The sequence below is a fragment of the Rhincodon typus genome, chromosome 22 (assembly GCF_021869965.1).
Source record: "Rhincodon typus isolate 14 chromosome 22, sRhiTyp1.1, whole genome shotgun sequence".
Lineage (NCBI taxonomy): Eukaryota > Metazoa > Chordata > Chondrichthyes > Orectolobiformes > Rhincodontidae > Rhincodon > Rhincodon typus.
In genome coordinates, this window is record NC_063353.1 from 37,396,322 (window position 1) to 37,414,099 (window position 17,778).

Consider the following 17,778-nt stretch of genomic DNA (forward strand, 5'->3'; position numbering starts at 1 on the left):
CGTGCCCCTCATACCTCCTTTGAGCTTTCCCCGGCTCACCTTAAAATGCATGCCCCCAGCTTTAGACATTTCAACACTGGGAAAAAGATTCTGACCACCAAGCCTGTCTATGCATCTCATAAATTTTAGACTTCGATCAAGTTTCCCCTCAGCCTCCACTGCTCCACAGAAAACAACCCGAGTTTTTCTAGATGTATGAGACTAGTCCAGGCAGCATCCTGGCAAACCTCTTCTGCACCCTCTCTAAAGCTTCCACATCCTTCCTGTAATGTGGCGACCAGAATTGAAAGTAAAGTCTTATAAAACTGCAATTTAACATCCTGACTTTTACTCAATTCTCTAACCAATAAAAGCAAGCATGCCATATGCCTTCTTTACCACCCTATCTACTTGCATACCCACTTTCAGGGAGCTATGGATTTGAACCCAAAGATCCTTCTGTATATCAATGCTGTTCAGGGTTCCTGCCATTAACTGTTCACTTTTCCTTAACATTTGATCTCCCGAAGTGCAGCACTTCATCTCAGGTCAACCACGTCGATGCAAAATCAGTAGACAAATGTGGTCTTAGTAGAATTGAATATATAGAGTTGCCATAATATAAGAACCAAATAGAAGCAGGAATTGGGCACACACTTCCTGGTGTCTGTGCTGCCATTCATTTAAGATCATGGCTGAATTCCAAAATCAATTTAATTTTGCTATCCTATCGTATGTCCCTTATTGATGGGAAATCCACCCAGCTCAAATGAAAATACTTAAGTGAAAAACCACAGTTTCCTGAGCTAGAGAATTCAACATTTGAATCCCAGACTGGTTTTGATGAAGGCCTTAACTGATTATTTCTAAAGAACAGTCATAGTGTAGAATTACTGTTGTATTAAAACTTTTCCTTCTTTGGTGCAGTGATGCTTCTGGCCACAATGAATAATACTCCATGATCATTTGACCGCTTTCATCATGAGGTTTTCTAGCGACAGGACAGCATTTTCTCATGTTTATGTTTTAGTTCAGCTTGCCACAGTATTTATATTCAACAATGTGAACTTGCAGTTCTGATATAGCACCATCTAATGTTATGTTTCAGGGACTGAAATTGTGCACAAACAAACCACACACAACTTTCATATATGTGGTGCTTTCTTACAATACAACATTCCAAACCAATTCACTGGAAAACAACTTGATAAAATTATACCAAGGAAATACTTGTAAAATGACTAAACATTTGGTCAAAATGATTTATTTTTAAGGTGCTCCTTTTAAAATTATGAGACAGGGGTAGTGATTATAGGAAGGAATTTAAGATCTTAGGGCTTAGGGCTTAGAAGGTCCCAGTGGTTGGGTGAAAGAAGTTGGGAATGCACAAGGAACCTCAGGTAGAATAAAATTGAGTTCTCAGATGGATATATGGCAAGAACAAATTATTTTTAGACATGAAGGATATCAACAGAAATGAGATAGGGCAGCTAAGAGGAGTTGAAGTAGATTAACCCTTAAGTCAATGAGTGGTGGAATGAACTGAAGTGACTACATGGCTTACTCCTGCTCCAACTTCTTGTTATAAACAGAGCTAAGATGGAGGCCATGGAAAAATTTGAACAATCAGAAATTGAAATCAAGTTGCTGGTGACAGTGTAAATTTAGGCCAGCAAGCAAAAATTCATGGGGTGGGTTAAAACACAGCAAAGTTTTCAATGCGCTCAACATTATAGATGGTGGAAAATGGGAGGTAATCCAGGAAAGCATATGAATACTTGAGGTGGCAGGGAACAAATGCAAGGATTCCAGTGACCTGGCTTGTCCTCTTTCACGTTATCTGGCAAGTTCAAGTCATACTTGTTTGATTTTTAGGAACATCAAAAACATTCTTGGTGGATCACCTTAAAACAATTATTTGATTTTTTCAATACTTAGTACTGTCTGATTTGTTTTTATTCAGTGGCACATTTCAACTATGTAATTGCAAATAAACTGCAAACAAGTGCAGCTGATGTTTATGCTGAAGGGTTCCAGCACTTTGATATCTGATAGCCAAATGGTGTTCAACAGTACTAAGATCATTTGGCATTTTCACCAGCAATTAAACTATGCAGTCAAACAGCACAAGCCCTGAAGTGATGGCATCTGTTCATGGAAATCTCTAGGAATAAAAATACTCTTGTTTTGGCGAGTAAGTTCCTCCTATAGGTTAGCAGAGGACAGGGAAACTGGCTGAATGAAATGATTCCATTGTGTTCAACAACACAATAGTACATACATTCAAAATAATTACACATCAAGAAGAATAATAAATAATGTGCATAAAATTCCATTAGTATTCACTTATCATAAACATATTTGCAAATATGAACGATATATTTAAACCATTCAACAACGGGAAAAAACATACAAACATATTTCAGAGTGACCTGCGAATACTACTTGCATGGGTAATCTATTTGAACAATAAATTCCTTACAAATCTTAGCCTACAGTTCATACATATATGCACCAGTAATTAAGCTTCTTAATCATACTCAGGTGGTTTATTTGAATGCAACTACAGCTTCATTTGCTTACAAGCAAAAATATTTACTTACCTGGAAAGACTGATAATTTGCACTGGGCCAACCACTGAACACATCTATATTTCTCTCTCTCATAAGGAGTCCACATCTGGGAGACATGATCTTTTGTTTATCTAGGCCCTATTACATCCTGAATGCATCAACTTAGTAGTTTCAACTCTTACATGGGTTCCAGTCATCAGAAATTGATGCTACAATTTAGGTTGATTCGGTGACATCCTTCCATCTGTGACAGTTGATGTGAATACAGCCTCAACATTAGTGAGGTCAGGTGAGATCACTTGCTGCAATCGTTTCATGCATGAATGAATCAACTCTGCACCAAACACAGCTAGTGTTGCCATTTGCGTTACTTGTCAGTTGGAGACTGCTACTTATCACAGTTGATGTTTTAGGCCTGATCTTTTAAAGGTGATACTTCAGGTGACATGGAAGCAAAATTCCACAGTTGGACGCAAAGTCAAATCAGACGCCTGCAACTTTTTGTTGCATTGGTTCAGATAGAAACAAAAATTTGATGGCAATTGTGGAAACAGGAATTCCTTTGTCACCTTGATCAGCACCTCCTTATTGAGCTTTAACAGAAAAGCTGATCCTTTCTCCTGTAATTCTTACTGTGAGCTTGCTGTGCACAAATTAATTATGCTGGTCCAAAGTACAGTGTTAGCAGTTCAAAGTACGCAAACTGATTTGAATTACATGAAAGAAATGAAAATGCACTTTATATGTACACAATATCTTCCTTTCTTTTCTAGTTTTTGATGTCTACCATGATAGATACTCAAAGCAGTGGTTCATCCACTTCTGCAAGTTTGCAATGCATCACATGACTGGGGCAAGATTAAAAATATTACATTACTGATTATGTCCTCCAGGGCTTATTATTGTGCAACATTTTCACTCTTATCACTGAAATGGATTCAATTATGGATTTCAAAAAGGATCTGGATAATTACCTGAAAAAAAGAACAAACTTGGAGGATACAAAAGAAAGAAAGATAGCAGCGGAGCTGTAATACATGAATTATTAGAATTACAATAAACCTAATTGCCACATGCATTCAAATGAGTACAGTGAAAATTTTATGAGTCACCACTCACAATGCCATCTTAGGTGCAAAGGTACCTAGGTAAAGATTTTCAAGTACAAATTCTTAACAAAAATAAATTAGAAAAGTAAAGAAATAAAAAGTCCAGCATTACAGATCATAGGAAGAAACTAGAAAAATAAAGAAATAAAAAGTTCAAAATAACAAACCACCATGCCGTGCCAAGAGATTGCCATGGTGGGTCCGCGCGGAGGCTGAGAGTCTGAGGCTGGGAGTCCAAGTCCATGCTGTGCCGGGAGTTCAGGACATCACCAAGAAGAAAGAAGGAAATAAATAAAAAGCAGTAAAGAAGAAAATGAAATGGACAGAAGGGACGAGCTCCTGCTGAGCAGCCCTCTTGGAACTGCTCTTGCAGAGATCCAACAATGGAGTGAGGGATTTCCTTCTGTGCTATAACCATTTTACAACTTACCCTTCTCAAATCTGCTACAGCCTTCGACAAAGTAAATCCAGTGTTGAACTTCATTTTATAGCTCAGTGGGCCTATCCCTTGCTTGATTTCACTTTCATCTATCCAACTGTGGTGAGCGCATCTCCAAACATCATATTACTTCCCACCATCTCATTTCTACTTCAAGTGTCTCAAGGATCAAACACGGGCTCCCAGATTTTATTGGTGTTTTGTTTTGTGGTGTGGTCATATCTGAAGTTGTTGGTTAGGTTTCACATTTATGCTAACAACACTCAGCTCCACTACTCTACCATCTCTCAACCACATGCTGCCTCTGGATCGTTAACCAATGTAGTAAACATCCAGAGATGTTTTGGTATTTAAGGATCTTAAATGAGCTAGATAAGAAGCTGAGCAATGCAAGTCCAGGGTGTAGCATCTTGAAGATCATCTTCAAAACCCAGTTCTTTGACCAAGCTTTCATCCTTGCAACTGACTTTATTTTTGTGAAGTACCTTGGAATATTATTCTACTTTAAAGTTACTACACAAATGCAGCGACACTGTTGTCCTCTCAGTCAATGACTCCATCCAGCACAATTGCCTATTTTTTGCCCGGAGTTCGACTCCCACTGCAACAATAACATAGCCATTGATGAAGATGCACTTTCTTCCCAATCTTGAATCCACTTATCCCTCGGGTTGCAGCCCTCAGCATGGAGTCAACATCCAACTGGATCTCTCCACCATCTCCATTGGAATGTGGATTCAAAAACATTTTTGCCAAATGAACATCAATAAGCCCAGATACTGATTATGCTCTCTGGCAAAAGTTTCACGTCCTTTCCACTCATCCCATCCTGTTCAGGATGAACCAAGTCATGTCAGGTCTCAATAAAATTTTGCGCTCCAATACTGAACATTCCACTAATCATCAGTTCCGTAATACAATGCAACTTTATTCCAACCTCCCACCTACTGTTTCCTTTATTTACATGGATATGTTTTGTCAGAAGCAGACTTGATTTCCCTCTTGTCCTCCTTGCCAGTGTCCTGTTCAGTTTTTCATGAATTAAATTGGTTGAAAATGCAACTACTCATTTCTTACTTACATATACTTGCTTATAATCAGAAATCTATATCGACTTAAATGCAACCTAATGTATTGAATTTAAAATCCTTAATCATTGACAAAAGATATTCCATGGTATGGTCACACTGTACTTTTGCCTTTAATCTAATAATGGATCACACAAATACTGCTAAAGTTTAAGTATCAAAATGAATCTCATAACAGATTAGGTATTCAAGAGAGATTCTAAGGACAGGACTTCACAAAATGTGAATTACCTCTGATCTTATTATTGTGTTTACTTACCTTTATCATCAATCATGTCAATTAAACTACATATTCTGTCTAACTTGTATGACTCATAACTGTAGTATGTGAATGCTGATGCGTGTAGGTGGGTCAGCAACTCAATTACTTCCATCTTCTCCGATATCAGACAATGAAGCATATCACATCTTCTCTCTTTTCACATAATTAAAAAGAATATGTAAAACTTGGCCTTATTGCGAACACAAATTCATTAATCACTGAGGCAGAAAAGGGAAAAACAAGGTACCACCAGAGGCAACTTTAACTTGGACAGCTGTCTCACTCAATTAGTCTTTGGTGAGAGGAAATCAACCATACAAGGAGTAAAATGAAAAATGTGCTGAAAATAGTGAAAGTATGTTCATTCCATGACCTAATTTCTTGTAGCTTGATCTTTATGTTTTTCTATCTCAATGAACAAAAGCCATATTAATCAATATTAGTTTTAGTACTTTTTAATATGCTTAATAAAATCTTTAGTGCAGGGGGAAAGTTTTTGATATTTATTAGTAGATAATCGAAACTTTTTGCGCAGGCAAGGTGACCAGAGTTGAACAATGAAACGTGAAATTAGATGAATACGGCAGACTTTTGCAGGTCACTGAGGGCCCTGCGTTTGCCCATTCATTCAACTTGTCTAAATCAACTTGGAGCCTCCTTGCACCTTGCTCACAACTCTCAATACTACCCAGTTTTGTGTCATCATCAAGCTTGGAAATTTTGCATTTGGTTCCCTCGTCCCCTAAGTCACTGCCTGTCATGTGGAAAACACCAATTTTATTACCACTCTTGGTTGCAAGCAAGCCTATTTTCTGTTCTTTTATTGAATGTCAGCTTTGGTCAGTCCTCAAGGTATGATTTGAGGTTGACTGGTCCTTAGCAAGTAACTCATCAAACTCAACTCCAAGAGCACACAGCTTCTGTCAATAATGTGCTGAGATTACAGCATTTATTATAATTAGATTAGAAAAACACCACTTCATGAACATAACAGAGCAACAACTATAACTGAAACACAGTTTGATAATAATTTATTCCCACAAATTCATAACAATTCATCATTATGAATGTGGCCTTTTGTAAACTGGTCATATTGTAATCACATCTTGCAACGGGTATACAGCACTCAGGAGCTCATCTCCAATCTCCTACTTTTACTGTAATGAAACTTCTATGTTCTAACTAAGTCTTATTCTGTACTTGAAGTTTCCCCAAGTCTGTGGTTTAAGTATAATTAAAAATACAAAATTGAATTGAAAGGAAGAGTCAAGGTACAAAACAATAACAAGATGTACAGTTTGTAAATTGGGATTGAAATTTGGTGACATGCCTTGGATCATCACCTGAAAGTTGGACGTTGCATGGGCAAAATTACAAGAGAATAACTCAAATCAAATTTGTTTCCATTTTTGTTTTAGTATCAGAAAAATAAATCATTCAAATTTCAGACTGACTCTACCTATTCACATCTCACCTGGACCTATGTTTAATATCTTCTCATGTAATGTGACCATTATTGACTAGGCCAGCATGTGTTATTACTGCTAACTGCTTGAGAAAGTGGTAGTGAGCCACTAATTTTATAAATTCTTTAATGGGGTGACATTCCAGGTGAGGTCAGCAATTGTTGCTCATTCATAATGCCCTTGCAAAAGTGAGTAATCCTCTGAAATCCACCTGAAGTACGACTGACTGCAGACATCTCAGCAACTAAATTGGAAAGCTGAAGGATAAAGCACAGTTTTAATGTAACCAAGAGAATTTAAAAAAAATGCATCAAAAACTACATCCAAGTTTACTTCCTTCTGCTTTTGCTGAAAACAATTAAAGGTGCAAAAGGTAATACAGTGCTGGAACATAGCTTAAACTGCTGGAAACTGCAGCCAAATCCTGTGCAGAACAGGTGGCATCAAGATTTCCTCTCTTCACCAGCTGCTAAAAGTCCTAATCAAAGTAAATTTTGGCAGTTTTAATTGAGTTTCCAATTGAACATAGACATAGAACATAGAAGAGTACAGTGGATGTGATAGGCTCATTCAGAAAGCAAGGAGGCATGGGAATCCCATGCCTCCTTGCTTTCTGAATGAGCCTATCATGGGGAACTTTATCAAATGCCTTTCTAAAATCCATATATATCACATCCACTGCTCGACCTTCAAATGTGTTTTGTCACATCCTCAAATGAATTCAATAAGCCTTGTGAGACATGACCTATCCCTCACAAAGCCATACTGACTATTTCTAATCAAACCGTGCTTTTCCAAATATTCATAAGTACGGTCTCTCAGCATCCTCTCCAATAATTTGCCCACCACAGAAGACTGACTGACTGGTCTGTAATTCCCAGGATTATCCCTATTCCCTTTCTTGAACAAAGGAATAAGATTTGCCACCCTCCAAATCATCTGGTACTACTCCAGTGGACGGTGAGGGCGCAAAGATCATCGCCAATGGCGCAGCAATCTTTTCCCCTTGCTTCCCGTAGTAACCTTGGGTATATCCCGTCTGGCCCAGGGGACTTATCTATCCTCATGTTTTTCCAAAATTTCTAGCACATCCTCCTTCCTAACATCAACCTGTTCGAGCATATCAGCCTATTTCATGCTGTCCTCACAAACGCCAACGTCCCTCTCACTGGTGAATACTGAAGCAAAATATTCATTAAGGGCCTCCCCTATCACCTCCTGCTCTGCACACAAGTTCCCTCCACTATCCCTGATTGGCCCTACCCTCACTCTGGCCATCCTCTTGTTCCTCACCGAAGTATAGAATGCCTTGGGGTTTTCCTTAATTCTACCTGCCAAGGCTTTGTCATACCCGCTTCGAGCTCTCCCAAGTCCATTCTTCAGTTCCTTCCTGGCTACCTTGTAGCCCTTGAGCCCTGTCCGATCCTTGCTTCCTCAACCTTAAGTAAGCTTCCTTCTTCCTCTTGACTAGATGTTTCACATATCTTGCATCCAAGGTTCCTTCACCTTACCATCCCTTCCTTGCCCCAGTGGGACAAACCTATCCAGTACGCGCAGAAACTGCTCCCTAAATAACCTCCACATTTCTGTCGTGCACTTCCCCGAGAACATCTATTCTCAATTTATGCTCCTAATAGCATTGTAATCCCCCCTCCCCCAATTAAATACGTTCCGATACCATCTGCTCCTGTCCCCTCTCCATGACTATAGTAAAGGTCAGGGAGCTGTGATCACTATCAGTAAAATGCTCTCCCACTGAGAGATCTGACACCTGGCCTGGTTCGTTGCCAAGCACCAAATTCAATATGGCCTCTCCTCTAGTTAGCCTACCTACATATTGAGTCAGAAATCCTTCCTGGACACACCTGACAAAATCTGCTGTATCCAAACTATTTGCACTTAGGAAGTTCCAGTCAATAATAGGGAAGTTGAAATCACCCACGGCAACAACCCTATTATTTCTGCACCTTTCCAAAATCTGCCTCCTAATCTGTTCCTCAGTGTCTCTGTTGCTACTAGGGGGTCTACAGAAAACTCCCAATATAGTGACTTCTCCTTTCTGGTTTCTGACTTCCACCTAAACTGACTCAGTAGACAATCCCTCCTTCACGACCTCCCTTTCTGCAGCTATGATACCGTCCCTGATTAGCAAGGCCACTCCCCCACCTCTTTTACCTCCCTACCTATTTGTTTTGAAATATCTATACCCCGGAACATCCAACAACCATTCCTGCCCGTGTTATCCAAGTCTCCGTAACGGCCACAACATCCTGGCTTCAAGTACTGATCCATGCTCGAAGTTCATCACCCTTATTCCTGACACTTCTTGCATTAAAATTGGCACACTTCAACCCGTCACACTGACTGCAACTTTGCCCGATCAACTATCTATCCTTCCTCACAGATTCTCTGCATACTGTGTCTGCCTGCACACCAGTTACCCCATTCTCTGATTTGTAGCTTGGGTTCCCAACCCCCTGCCAAACTAGTTTAAACCCTCCCGAAGAGCTCTAGCAAACCTCCCGCCCAGGATATTGGTTCCCCTCCGGTTCAGGTGCAACCCGTCCTTCTTGTACAGGTCCCAACTTCCCCAGAAGGTTTCCCAATGATCACATATCTGAAACCTTTCCTCCTATACCAGCTCTGTAGCCACGTGTTCAGCTGCACTTGATCTCTATTCCTAACCTTACTAGCCCGTGGCACCGGTAGTAATCTTGAGATTACTACTCTGCTCGTCCTGCCTTTTAGCTTCCAACCTAATTGGCATAATTCCAAATTGCAAAGCCAGTCTTAATGTACCATTCAGCCTTAATTGGCAGTCACCCATAGAAAGCTCAAAGGATCAAGAGAAGGATAGAAAATTAAATGGCAATGGGACATGGAGAATATGTATCCATCTTTGCCAGCAAGTACTGGGTGTGACCATTCGACATGTGATGTGAGAATTGTTGGAGTTGTTAATCGACTAATAAACTCAAATGACAGTTCTTTCAGGCTAAGTAATAATGGAACAAAAACTCAAACAATGACAGCTTGTTTGTGCAGCGTATTAGTGTGCTCAGCCCATGTTAACACTCGTAGCATCTCATACTGGTAGGAATCCAAGTTTTGCACCCACATCAAGTCCCTGATCTTAGCAGAAATACCTGAAGAAATCTTGAATAGTCAGTGATCAGAAGAGAATCACATTGTGTTCAGTTGTCAAGTCGTAAAATCGAGCCATCAAAAGACCTAAACAACTTTGTTCAGCAATGCTGAATTTAATTTGAAAAGGACATTACGATAAATCAGAAATATTGCCTCTCTGTATTGTCAACATATTTCTACATTTCTTCATTACTTGTTGTGGAGTCATTAAAATTATGAATAGTTTAAATAAAATTTTCAAGTACAAGTGTTTTCTCTAATACCAAAAGGCCATCAATTGAAAGCAATTTATACACCAAATGCATTTCAGGCAATACAAATCAATATCTCGCTTTTCTACTAAGGCAATACCTTAACAATGGATGGAAGATAACTGTGATGTTCCGAGCTCCAGGTTTGCAGACAAACTTCGTGCCTCCTCCTTCGATTAGACTGTCATCAGCTCCTCCTGCAAAGCAACACATCAGGTTCAAATACTCAAGTCAAATATTTGAATCCCAAAGGGACCTCACTTCAAGGGGATATGGAGAACCAAATAGTTGTGTGACTGCTACAGTTCCCTGTTCTTTAAAGGAATAGCATTGCTAGAGTAAAAGCGATATATGACTACATAAAAATTGCTCAGTACAGGTTGATAAGTCATGTTGAGGTTGTATGGGACATTGGTGAGGCCTCTTCTGGAATACGGTGTCCAGTTCTGGTCACCTGTTACAGAAAGGGTGTTATTAAGCTGGAGAAGGTCCAGAAGAGATTTACCAGAATATTGTCGGGTATGGAAGGTTTGGGTTAAAAAGAAAGGCCGAATAGGCTTGGACTTATTTCACTGGAGGGCTGTCAGGTTGCCTGTCAACCTCCTGAGGTTTACAAAATAATGAGGGGCACAGCTACAGTTAATGGCAAAGATAGTAGAAACTGCAGATGCTGGAGAATCTGAGATAACAAGGTGTAGAGCTGGATGAACACAGCAGGTCATCACATCCAAATCTGCATTTGACAAAAATCATACTTTGCAGAATAATTCTATCATAGTATAACTCTACTTTTAATGGACAACGGTTCACTTCAGGAGAGAATGTCTAAGATTGGAATGGAGTACTGAGAATACAGGCAATATAGAAAGCAATAAAGAAGCACAGTAATTGAGCACTCAGTAAAGATTAACAACACAGGGAAAACAGGCAAAGACCTAAATTACAATTCTTGCAGCATAGCCCTTCTATACTATGACCCATGCCAAGTACTGACCCTAATGTTATACTTAATAAAACCAATTTCCAGAACAAGAACACAGGCTTAATTAAAAAAAAAACACAAGTCGATAACAGTCAGCTTTTCAAAAGTGGCACTTCTGATGTGACTCACGTGTCTCAAAATATTCTTCTACCTTTTTATTGAACATGCCTTGCGCTTGCAAGGCCAGCATTTGTTGCCCATTGGCAATTATTCTTGAGAACAAAGCACAATACAGTACAGGAACAGGCCCTTCGGCCCATCAAGCCTGTGCCAATTCCTAATCGTATGTCTGTCAAGTTACACCTTAAACATTGCTAACACGTCGGCTTCCACAACCTCCACTGGCAGTGCATTCCAGGCACTCATCACCCTGTGTGAAAAATTTTCCTCACATTTCTCCCCTAAACTTTCCACGTCTCACTATGAACCCATGCCCTCTTACAGTTGACCTTTTTACCCTGGGGAAAAAGCCTCTGTCAATCCACCCTATCTATGCCTCTCAATTTTGTAGACCACTATCAGGTTACACCTTAGCCTCCATCTTTCCAGTGAAAATAATCCAAGCTGTCCTCATGCCCAAAACCATCCAAATCAAGCAACATCCTGGTAAACCTTCTCTGCACCCTGACCAAAGCATTTACGTCCTTCTGGTAGTGCAGCAACCAGAACAGTATGCAATAAGTTTCATACTGGGGAAGGAGGGGATGAATGGTTTTCTTCAACTGCTGTAATCCATCAGCTGCAAGTACATGCAGAAGTTTGTCAGAAAGAAGATTCGAAGGATTTTAACGCAGTGACAGTTAACAAACTGCAATACAGTTCCAAATTCAGATGGTATGTTAGAAACAAACAGAAATTGCTGGAAAAACTCAGCAGGTCTGGCAGCATTTGTAAAGAAACGTCAGTTATCGTTTCAGGGGTGACCCTTCTTCAGAACTGAGGAAGCATCACTGGTCCCAAAATGTTAACTCTGCTTTCTCTTCACAGATGCTGCCAGACCTGCTGAGTTTTTCCAGCAATTTCTGTTTATGTTTCCGATTGCTGACGCAGTTCTTTCAGCTTTTATTAGGTGGTACGTTGCCTGGAGGGAAACATATAGGTGGTGGTGTCCCCTTGCTGCTACCCATGTACTTCGAACAACAAAGAACAAAACAGCACAGGAACAGGCCCTTTGGCCCTCCATGCCTGCGCTGACATGTTTTGCCCTTCCACACCAAAATAGTCTTCACATACAGGATCCGTATCCCTCTATTCCTTTGTATTCATGTATTCATTCATGTGCTTCTTGAATGCTGCCATTGTCTCTGCTCCCACCACCTCCTCTGGCAGCGTGTTCCAGGCACTCACGACCCTTGGTGTGAAAGGCCTTGCACATCTCTTTGAACCTTCCCCACCCCTACATCTTGAACCAGAGTCCCCAAGTAATTGACGCTCCACCCTGGGAAAAAGCCTCAGTCTTTCCACTCTATCCATGCCATTTATAATCTTAGAAACTTCTATCAGGTCGCCCCTCAACCTCCTGTGTTCCAGGGAAAACAAACGCAGTCTATGCAACTTCTTTCATAGTTAAAATTCCCCATAAATCGGTCAACATCTTGGTAAACCTTTTCTGTACCCTCTCCAAAGCATCCATATCCTTCTGGCAGTGTGGCGACTAGAACTGTACACAATATTCCAAGTGTGGCCTACCTAAAATTCTACGAAGCTGCAGCATAACTTGTCTATCCTTGTACTCAATGCCTCCACCAATGAAAGGGAGCATGCCACCGGCCTTTTTACAACCTTATCTACCTGCGTTACCACCTTCACGTGATCTGTGAACCTGCACACCCAGATTCCTCAGCATATCAATACTTGCAAGGGTTCTGCCATTCACTGTATAAATTTCCACCTGTACTTGACCTTCCGAAATGCATCACATCACATTTGCCCGAATTAAACTTCATCTGCCATTTTTTGCCTATGCCTCCAACTGATGGATATCCTGTTGTATCTTCTGACAATCCTCCTCACTATCTGTAACATCACCAATCTTTGTATTGTCTGCAAACTTACAAATTACATCAGCTACATTTTCCTTCAAATCATTTACGTAGACCATAAACGGATGTCCTAGCACTGATCATTGTGGAACACCATTAATCACAACCCTCCATTCCGTAAAACATCCTTCCACTGTTACTCTCTGTCGCCTATGACTAATGTGCACAATGTGGAAACACCTGCTGAAAACGCTTTCTTTGATTCATTTGTGGGAGGTGGGCATCGCTGACTGGCCAGCATTTATTGCTTGTCCCTAGTTGTCCTTGAGAACTGCATTTCTGAACCACTGTAGTCCACTCACATTGCCTTTATGAAGGAAATTCTAAACTTTGATCCAGCGCCGTTGAAGTAAGAGCAATATATTTCCAAGTCAGGATGGTGAGTGGCATGAAGGGGAACTTGAGGGTGGTGGTTTTCCCATATATCAGCTGCCCTTGTCCTTCTAGATAGAAGTGGTCTTGGGTTTGGAAGGTGCTGTCTGAGGATCGTTGGTGAATTTCTGCAGTGCATCTTATAGATAGTACATACTGCTGCTACCGAACATCAGTGGAGGGGGGAGCGGATGCTTGTGTTTGGAGTGGCAATCAGGCGGGCTGCGTTGTCCTGGATGGTGTCAAGCTTCTGGTGTGTTGTTGGGGCTACACTCATCCAGGCAAATGGCGAGTATGCTATCACATTCCTGACTTGTGCCTTGTAGATGGTGGACAGGCTTCAGAAACTCAGGAGGGGTGTTACTCGCTGCAGTGTTCCGAGCCTCTGACCTCCTCTCGCAGCTACTGTGTTTATACGTGGAGTCCGATTGAGTTTCTGGTCAATGATAGCCGCCAGGATGATGACAGTGGGGAATTCAGTGATAGTAACACCAATGAATGTCAAGGGGCACTTGTTAGACTGTCTCTTATTAGTGATGGCCTAGCATTTGTGTGCCATCAAATGTTATTTGCCACTTGTAATCCCAAGCGTGGATATTGTCTGGATCTTGTTGCTTTTGGACATGGACTGCTTCAGTATCTGACGTGTTGTGAATGGTGCTGAACATTGTGCAATCAATCATCAGCAAACATCCCCACTTCTGACCTTATGATGGAGGGAAGGTCATTGATGAAGCAGCTGAAGATGGTTGGGCCTAGGACACTACCCTGAGGAACTCCTGCAGAGATGTCCTGGAGCTGAGACGACTGATCTCTACCAGCCACAATCATCTTCCAATGTGCCAGGTGTGACCTTAACCACCAGAGCATTTGCTACCCCCAATCCGGAAGCCCAGTGATTCCAGTTCTGGCGAGGCTCCTTGACACCACAATTCATTCGAATACAGCCTTGATGTCAAGGGCTGTCATTCTCACCTCACCTCTGGAATTCAGCTCTTTTGTCCATGTTTCAACCAAGGCTGTAATGAGGTCAGGAGCTGAGTGATCCTAGTGGAACCCAAACTGGGAATCACTGAGCAGGTTATTGCTGAGCAGGTGCTGCTTGATAGCACTGTTGATAACACCTTCCATCACTTTACTGATGATTGAGAGGAGACTGATGGGGCGCTAATTGCCTGGGTTGGATTTGTCCTGTTTTTATGCACATGACACAGTCAATTTTCCACATTGTCGGGTAGATGCCAGTGTTGTAACTGAAACAGCTTGGTAAGAGAAGCAGCAAATTCTGCAGCACAACTCTTCAATACAAATGCCGGAATATTGTCAGGGCCTGTAGTCTTTGCAGTATCCAGTGTCTCCAATCGTTTCTTGACATCAAGTGGAGTGAACTGAATTGGCTGAAGACTGATATCTGTAATGATGCGGACATTACAAGCGGCCAAGATGGATCGTCCACTCGGCACTTCTGGCTAAAGATTGCTGCAAAAGCTTCAGCCTTATCTTTTGCACTGATGTGCTGGGCTCTTCCATCATTGAGGATGGGAATATTTGTGGAGCCTCCTTCTCCAGTGAGTTGATTAATTGTCCACCACCATTCATTGACTGCATGTGGCAGGACTGCAGAGCTTAGATCTTATCCATTGGTTGTGGGATAGCTTAGCCCTATCACTTGCTGCATATGCTGTTTAGCATGCAAGTCGTCCTGTTTGGTGGCTTCACCTCATCTTCAGGTATGTCTGGTGCTCTCCCTGGCATGCCATCCTGCACTCTCCATTGAACCAGAGTTGATCCCCTGGCTTGATGTTAATGGTTGAGTGGGGGATATGCCTGGCCATGAGGTTACAGACTGTGGAGTACAATTTTGCTGCTGTTAATGGCCCACAGTGCCTCATGGATGTCAAAGTCTTGAGTAGCTTGATCTCTTCAAAGTCTGTCATTTAGCACAGTAATAGCGCCACACAACACGATAGAGGTTCTTCTCAATGTGAAGGTGGGACTCAGTCTCCACAAGGATTGTGCAGTGATGACTCTTACCGATACTGTCAGGAACAAATGGATCTGCAGCTGGCAGATGGTAAAGATGCAGTCAAGTATGTTTTTTGCCCTCTGCTGGTTCCATTACCACCTTCAGCAGACCCAGTGTGGCAGCTACGTGGAGCTCGACCGGCTTGATCAGGCGCATTGATGCCAGGACACTTTGTGGTGGGCATTGAAATCCCCCACCCAGAGTACATTTTGTGCCTTTGCCATCCTCAGTGCTTGCTCCATGTGTTGTTCAACAGCTGAAGGAGGACGGTATATGGTAATCAGCAGGAGGTTGCCTTGCCCATGTTTAACCTGAAGCCATAAGACTTCACGGCGTCCGGAGTAAAAGTTGAGGACTCCCCTGGCAACTCCCTCCCAACTGAATACTACTGGACTGCCATCTCTGCCAGTGGGACAGGATATATCCAGGGATGGTGGTGGTGGTGTCTCGGACATTGTCTGTAAGGTATGATTCCATGAGTATGACAGGCTGTTGCTTGACTAGTCGGTGAGACTGCTCTCCCAATTTTAGCACTGGCCCCCACGTTACCAAGGAAGGTTTTGCAGGCTTGATGGGTCCATTTCTGCCATTGTCTTTTCCGGTGCCTAGGTCAATGCCAGATGATCTGTCTGGTTTCTTTTCTTTGAAACTATGTAGTGATTGGTAGAATTGAATCGTTTGCTAAGCCATTTCACTAATGAACTGAGAGTCAATCATACTGCTGAGAGTCTGGAGTCACACGTAGGCCAGGCCAAACCAGACCAGGTGAGGATGGCAGATTTCCTTAGTCGGCCAAATGGGTTTTTCCAACAACTGACAATCATTTCACCATCATCAGTAGATTCTTAATTCCAGATTTTTTTTTTTATTGAATTCAAGTTGGAACTCGGGTCCCTCTATAGGGAAGGAGATGGGAAATACTGTTGCAATTATGCAGTGGAGGAGGGAAGAAGGAATGTTTAGAGAGTGGTGAGCATCATAGTACTTTGTCCTGGATAGTATTAAGTTTTTTGAAAGATGCTGGTGCATCACTCATCTAGGCAACATAAAATAAAATTAAAATATTTGTGAAGATGATGTCCACAACAAAGAAAAATTTTAAAATTACTGGATACTCATAGCAACATAGGCACACACAAACATAGTAACATAAGATTTAGGATGATGTGTCCATTCTGCACTTCCAGCCTACTCCACTTGCCTGTTTTTCCCTAAGAGCCCTCGACTCCCTTGTCTATCAAAAAGCTATCCAACTCAGCCTTGAATAAATTCTATGAACCAATGTTCAATGATTTCTGAGGAAGGGAATTCTACAGTTTAATGACCTCAAATAATTCTCCTTATCACTGTCTTAAAAAGGGGGATCATGCCCCCATAGATGTTTCCTCTTGTTGGGGTGAGTAAAACTAAATAAAAACTGAAAAAAACTGTTGATGCTGTAAACCAGGAAGGAAAAGGAAACACCTGCCTGGTATCCATCCTATCAAGTCTCAGGATCATCACCTCAGGTGACCTCCCACCCACGGCCTCCAACCTCATCGTTCCCCAACCTCGCACTGCCCGCTTCTATCTCCTTCCCAAAATCCACAAACCTGAATGCCCTGGTCGACCCATTGTCTCCGCCTGCTCCTGCCCCATCGAACTGATCTCCAACTATCTCTACTCCATTTTCTCCCCCTTGGTCCAGGAACTCCCTACCTATGTCCGTGACACCACCCACGCCCTCCACCTCCTCCAGAACTTCCAATTCCCCGGTCCCCAACACCTCATCTTTACCATGGACGTCCAGTCCCTCTACACCTGCATTCCCCATGCAGATGGCCTTAAGGCCCTCCGCTTCTTCCTGTCCCGCAGGCCCGACCAGTCCCCCTCCACTGACACCCTCATCCGCTTAGCCGAACTCGTCCTCACACTCAACAACTTCTCTTTCAATTCCTCCCACTTCCTACAGACAAAGGGGGTAGCCATGGGTACCCGCATGGGCCCAAGCTACGCCTGCCTCTTTGTAGGTTACGTGGAACAATCCCTCTTCCGTACCTACA

The 17,778-nt window shown here is 41.9% G+C and overlaps 1 protein-coding gene across 1 annotated transcript in view; it reads right to left on the reverse strand.

Annotated features, from left to right (window-relative positions):
• Positions 1-6,368: 6,368 nt before the first annotated feature.
• The window catches only part of exoc4 (exocyst complex component 4), a 283,334-nt gene continuing 271,924 nt past the window's right edge, over positions 6,369-17,778 (reverse strand). The window contains exons 9-10 of the mRNA XM_048610192.1: positions 10,415-10,511; positions 6,369-7,173 (exon numbers count right to left, since the gene is read on the reverse strand). Of these exons, the coding sequence (XP_048466149.1) occupies positions 7,161-7,173; positions 10,415-10,511 (110 nt within the window). The 3' untranslated portion in view covers positions 6,369-7,160. The remainder of the gene's footprint in view (positions 7,174-10,414; positions 10,512-17,778) is intronic.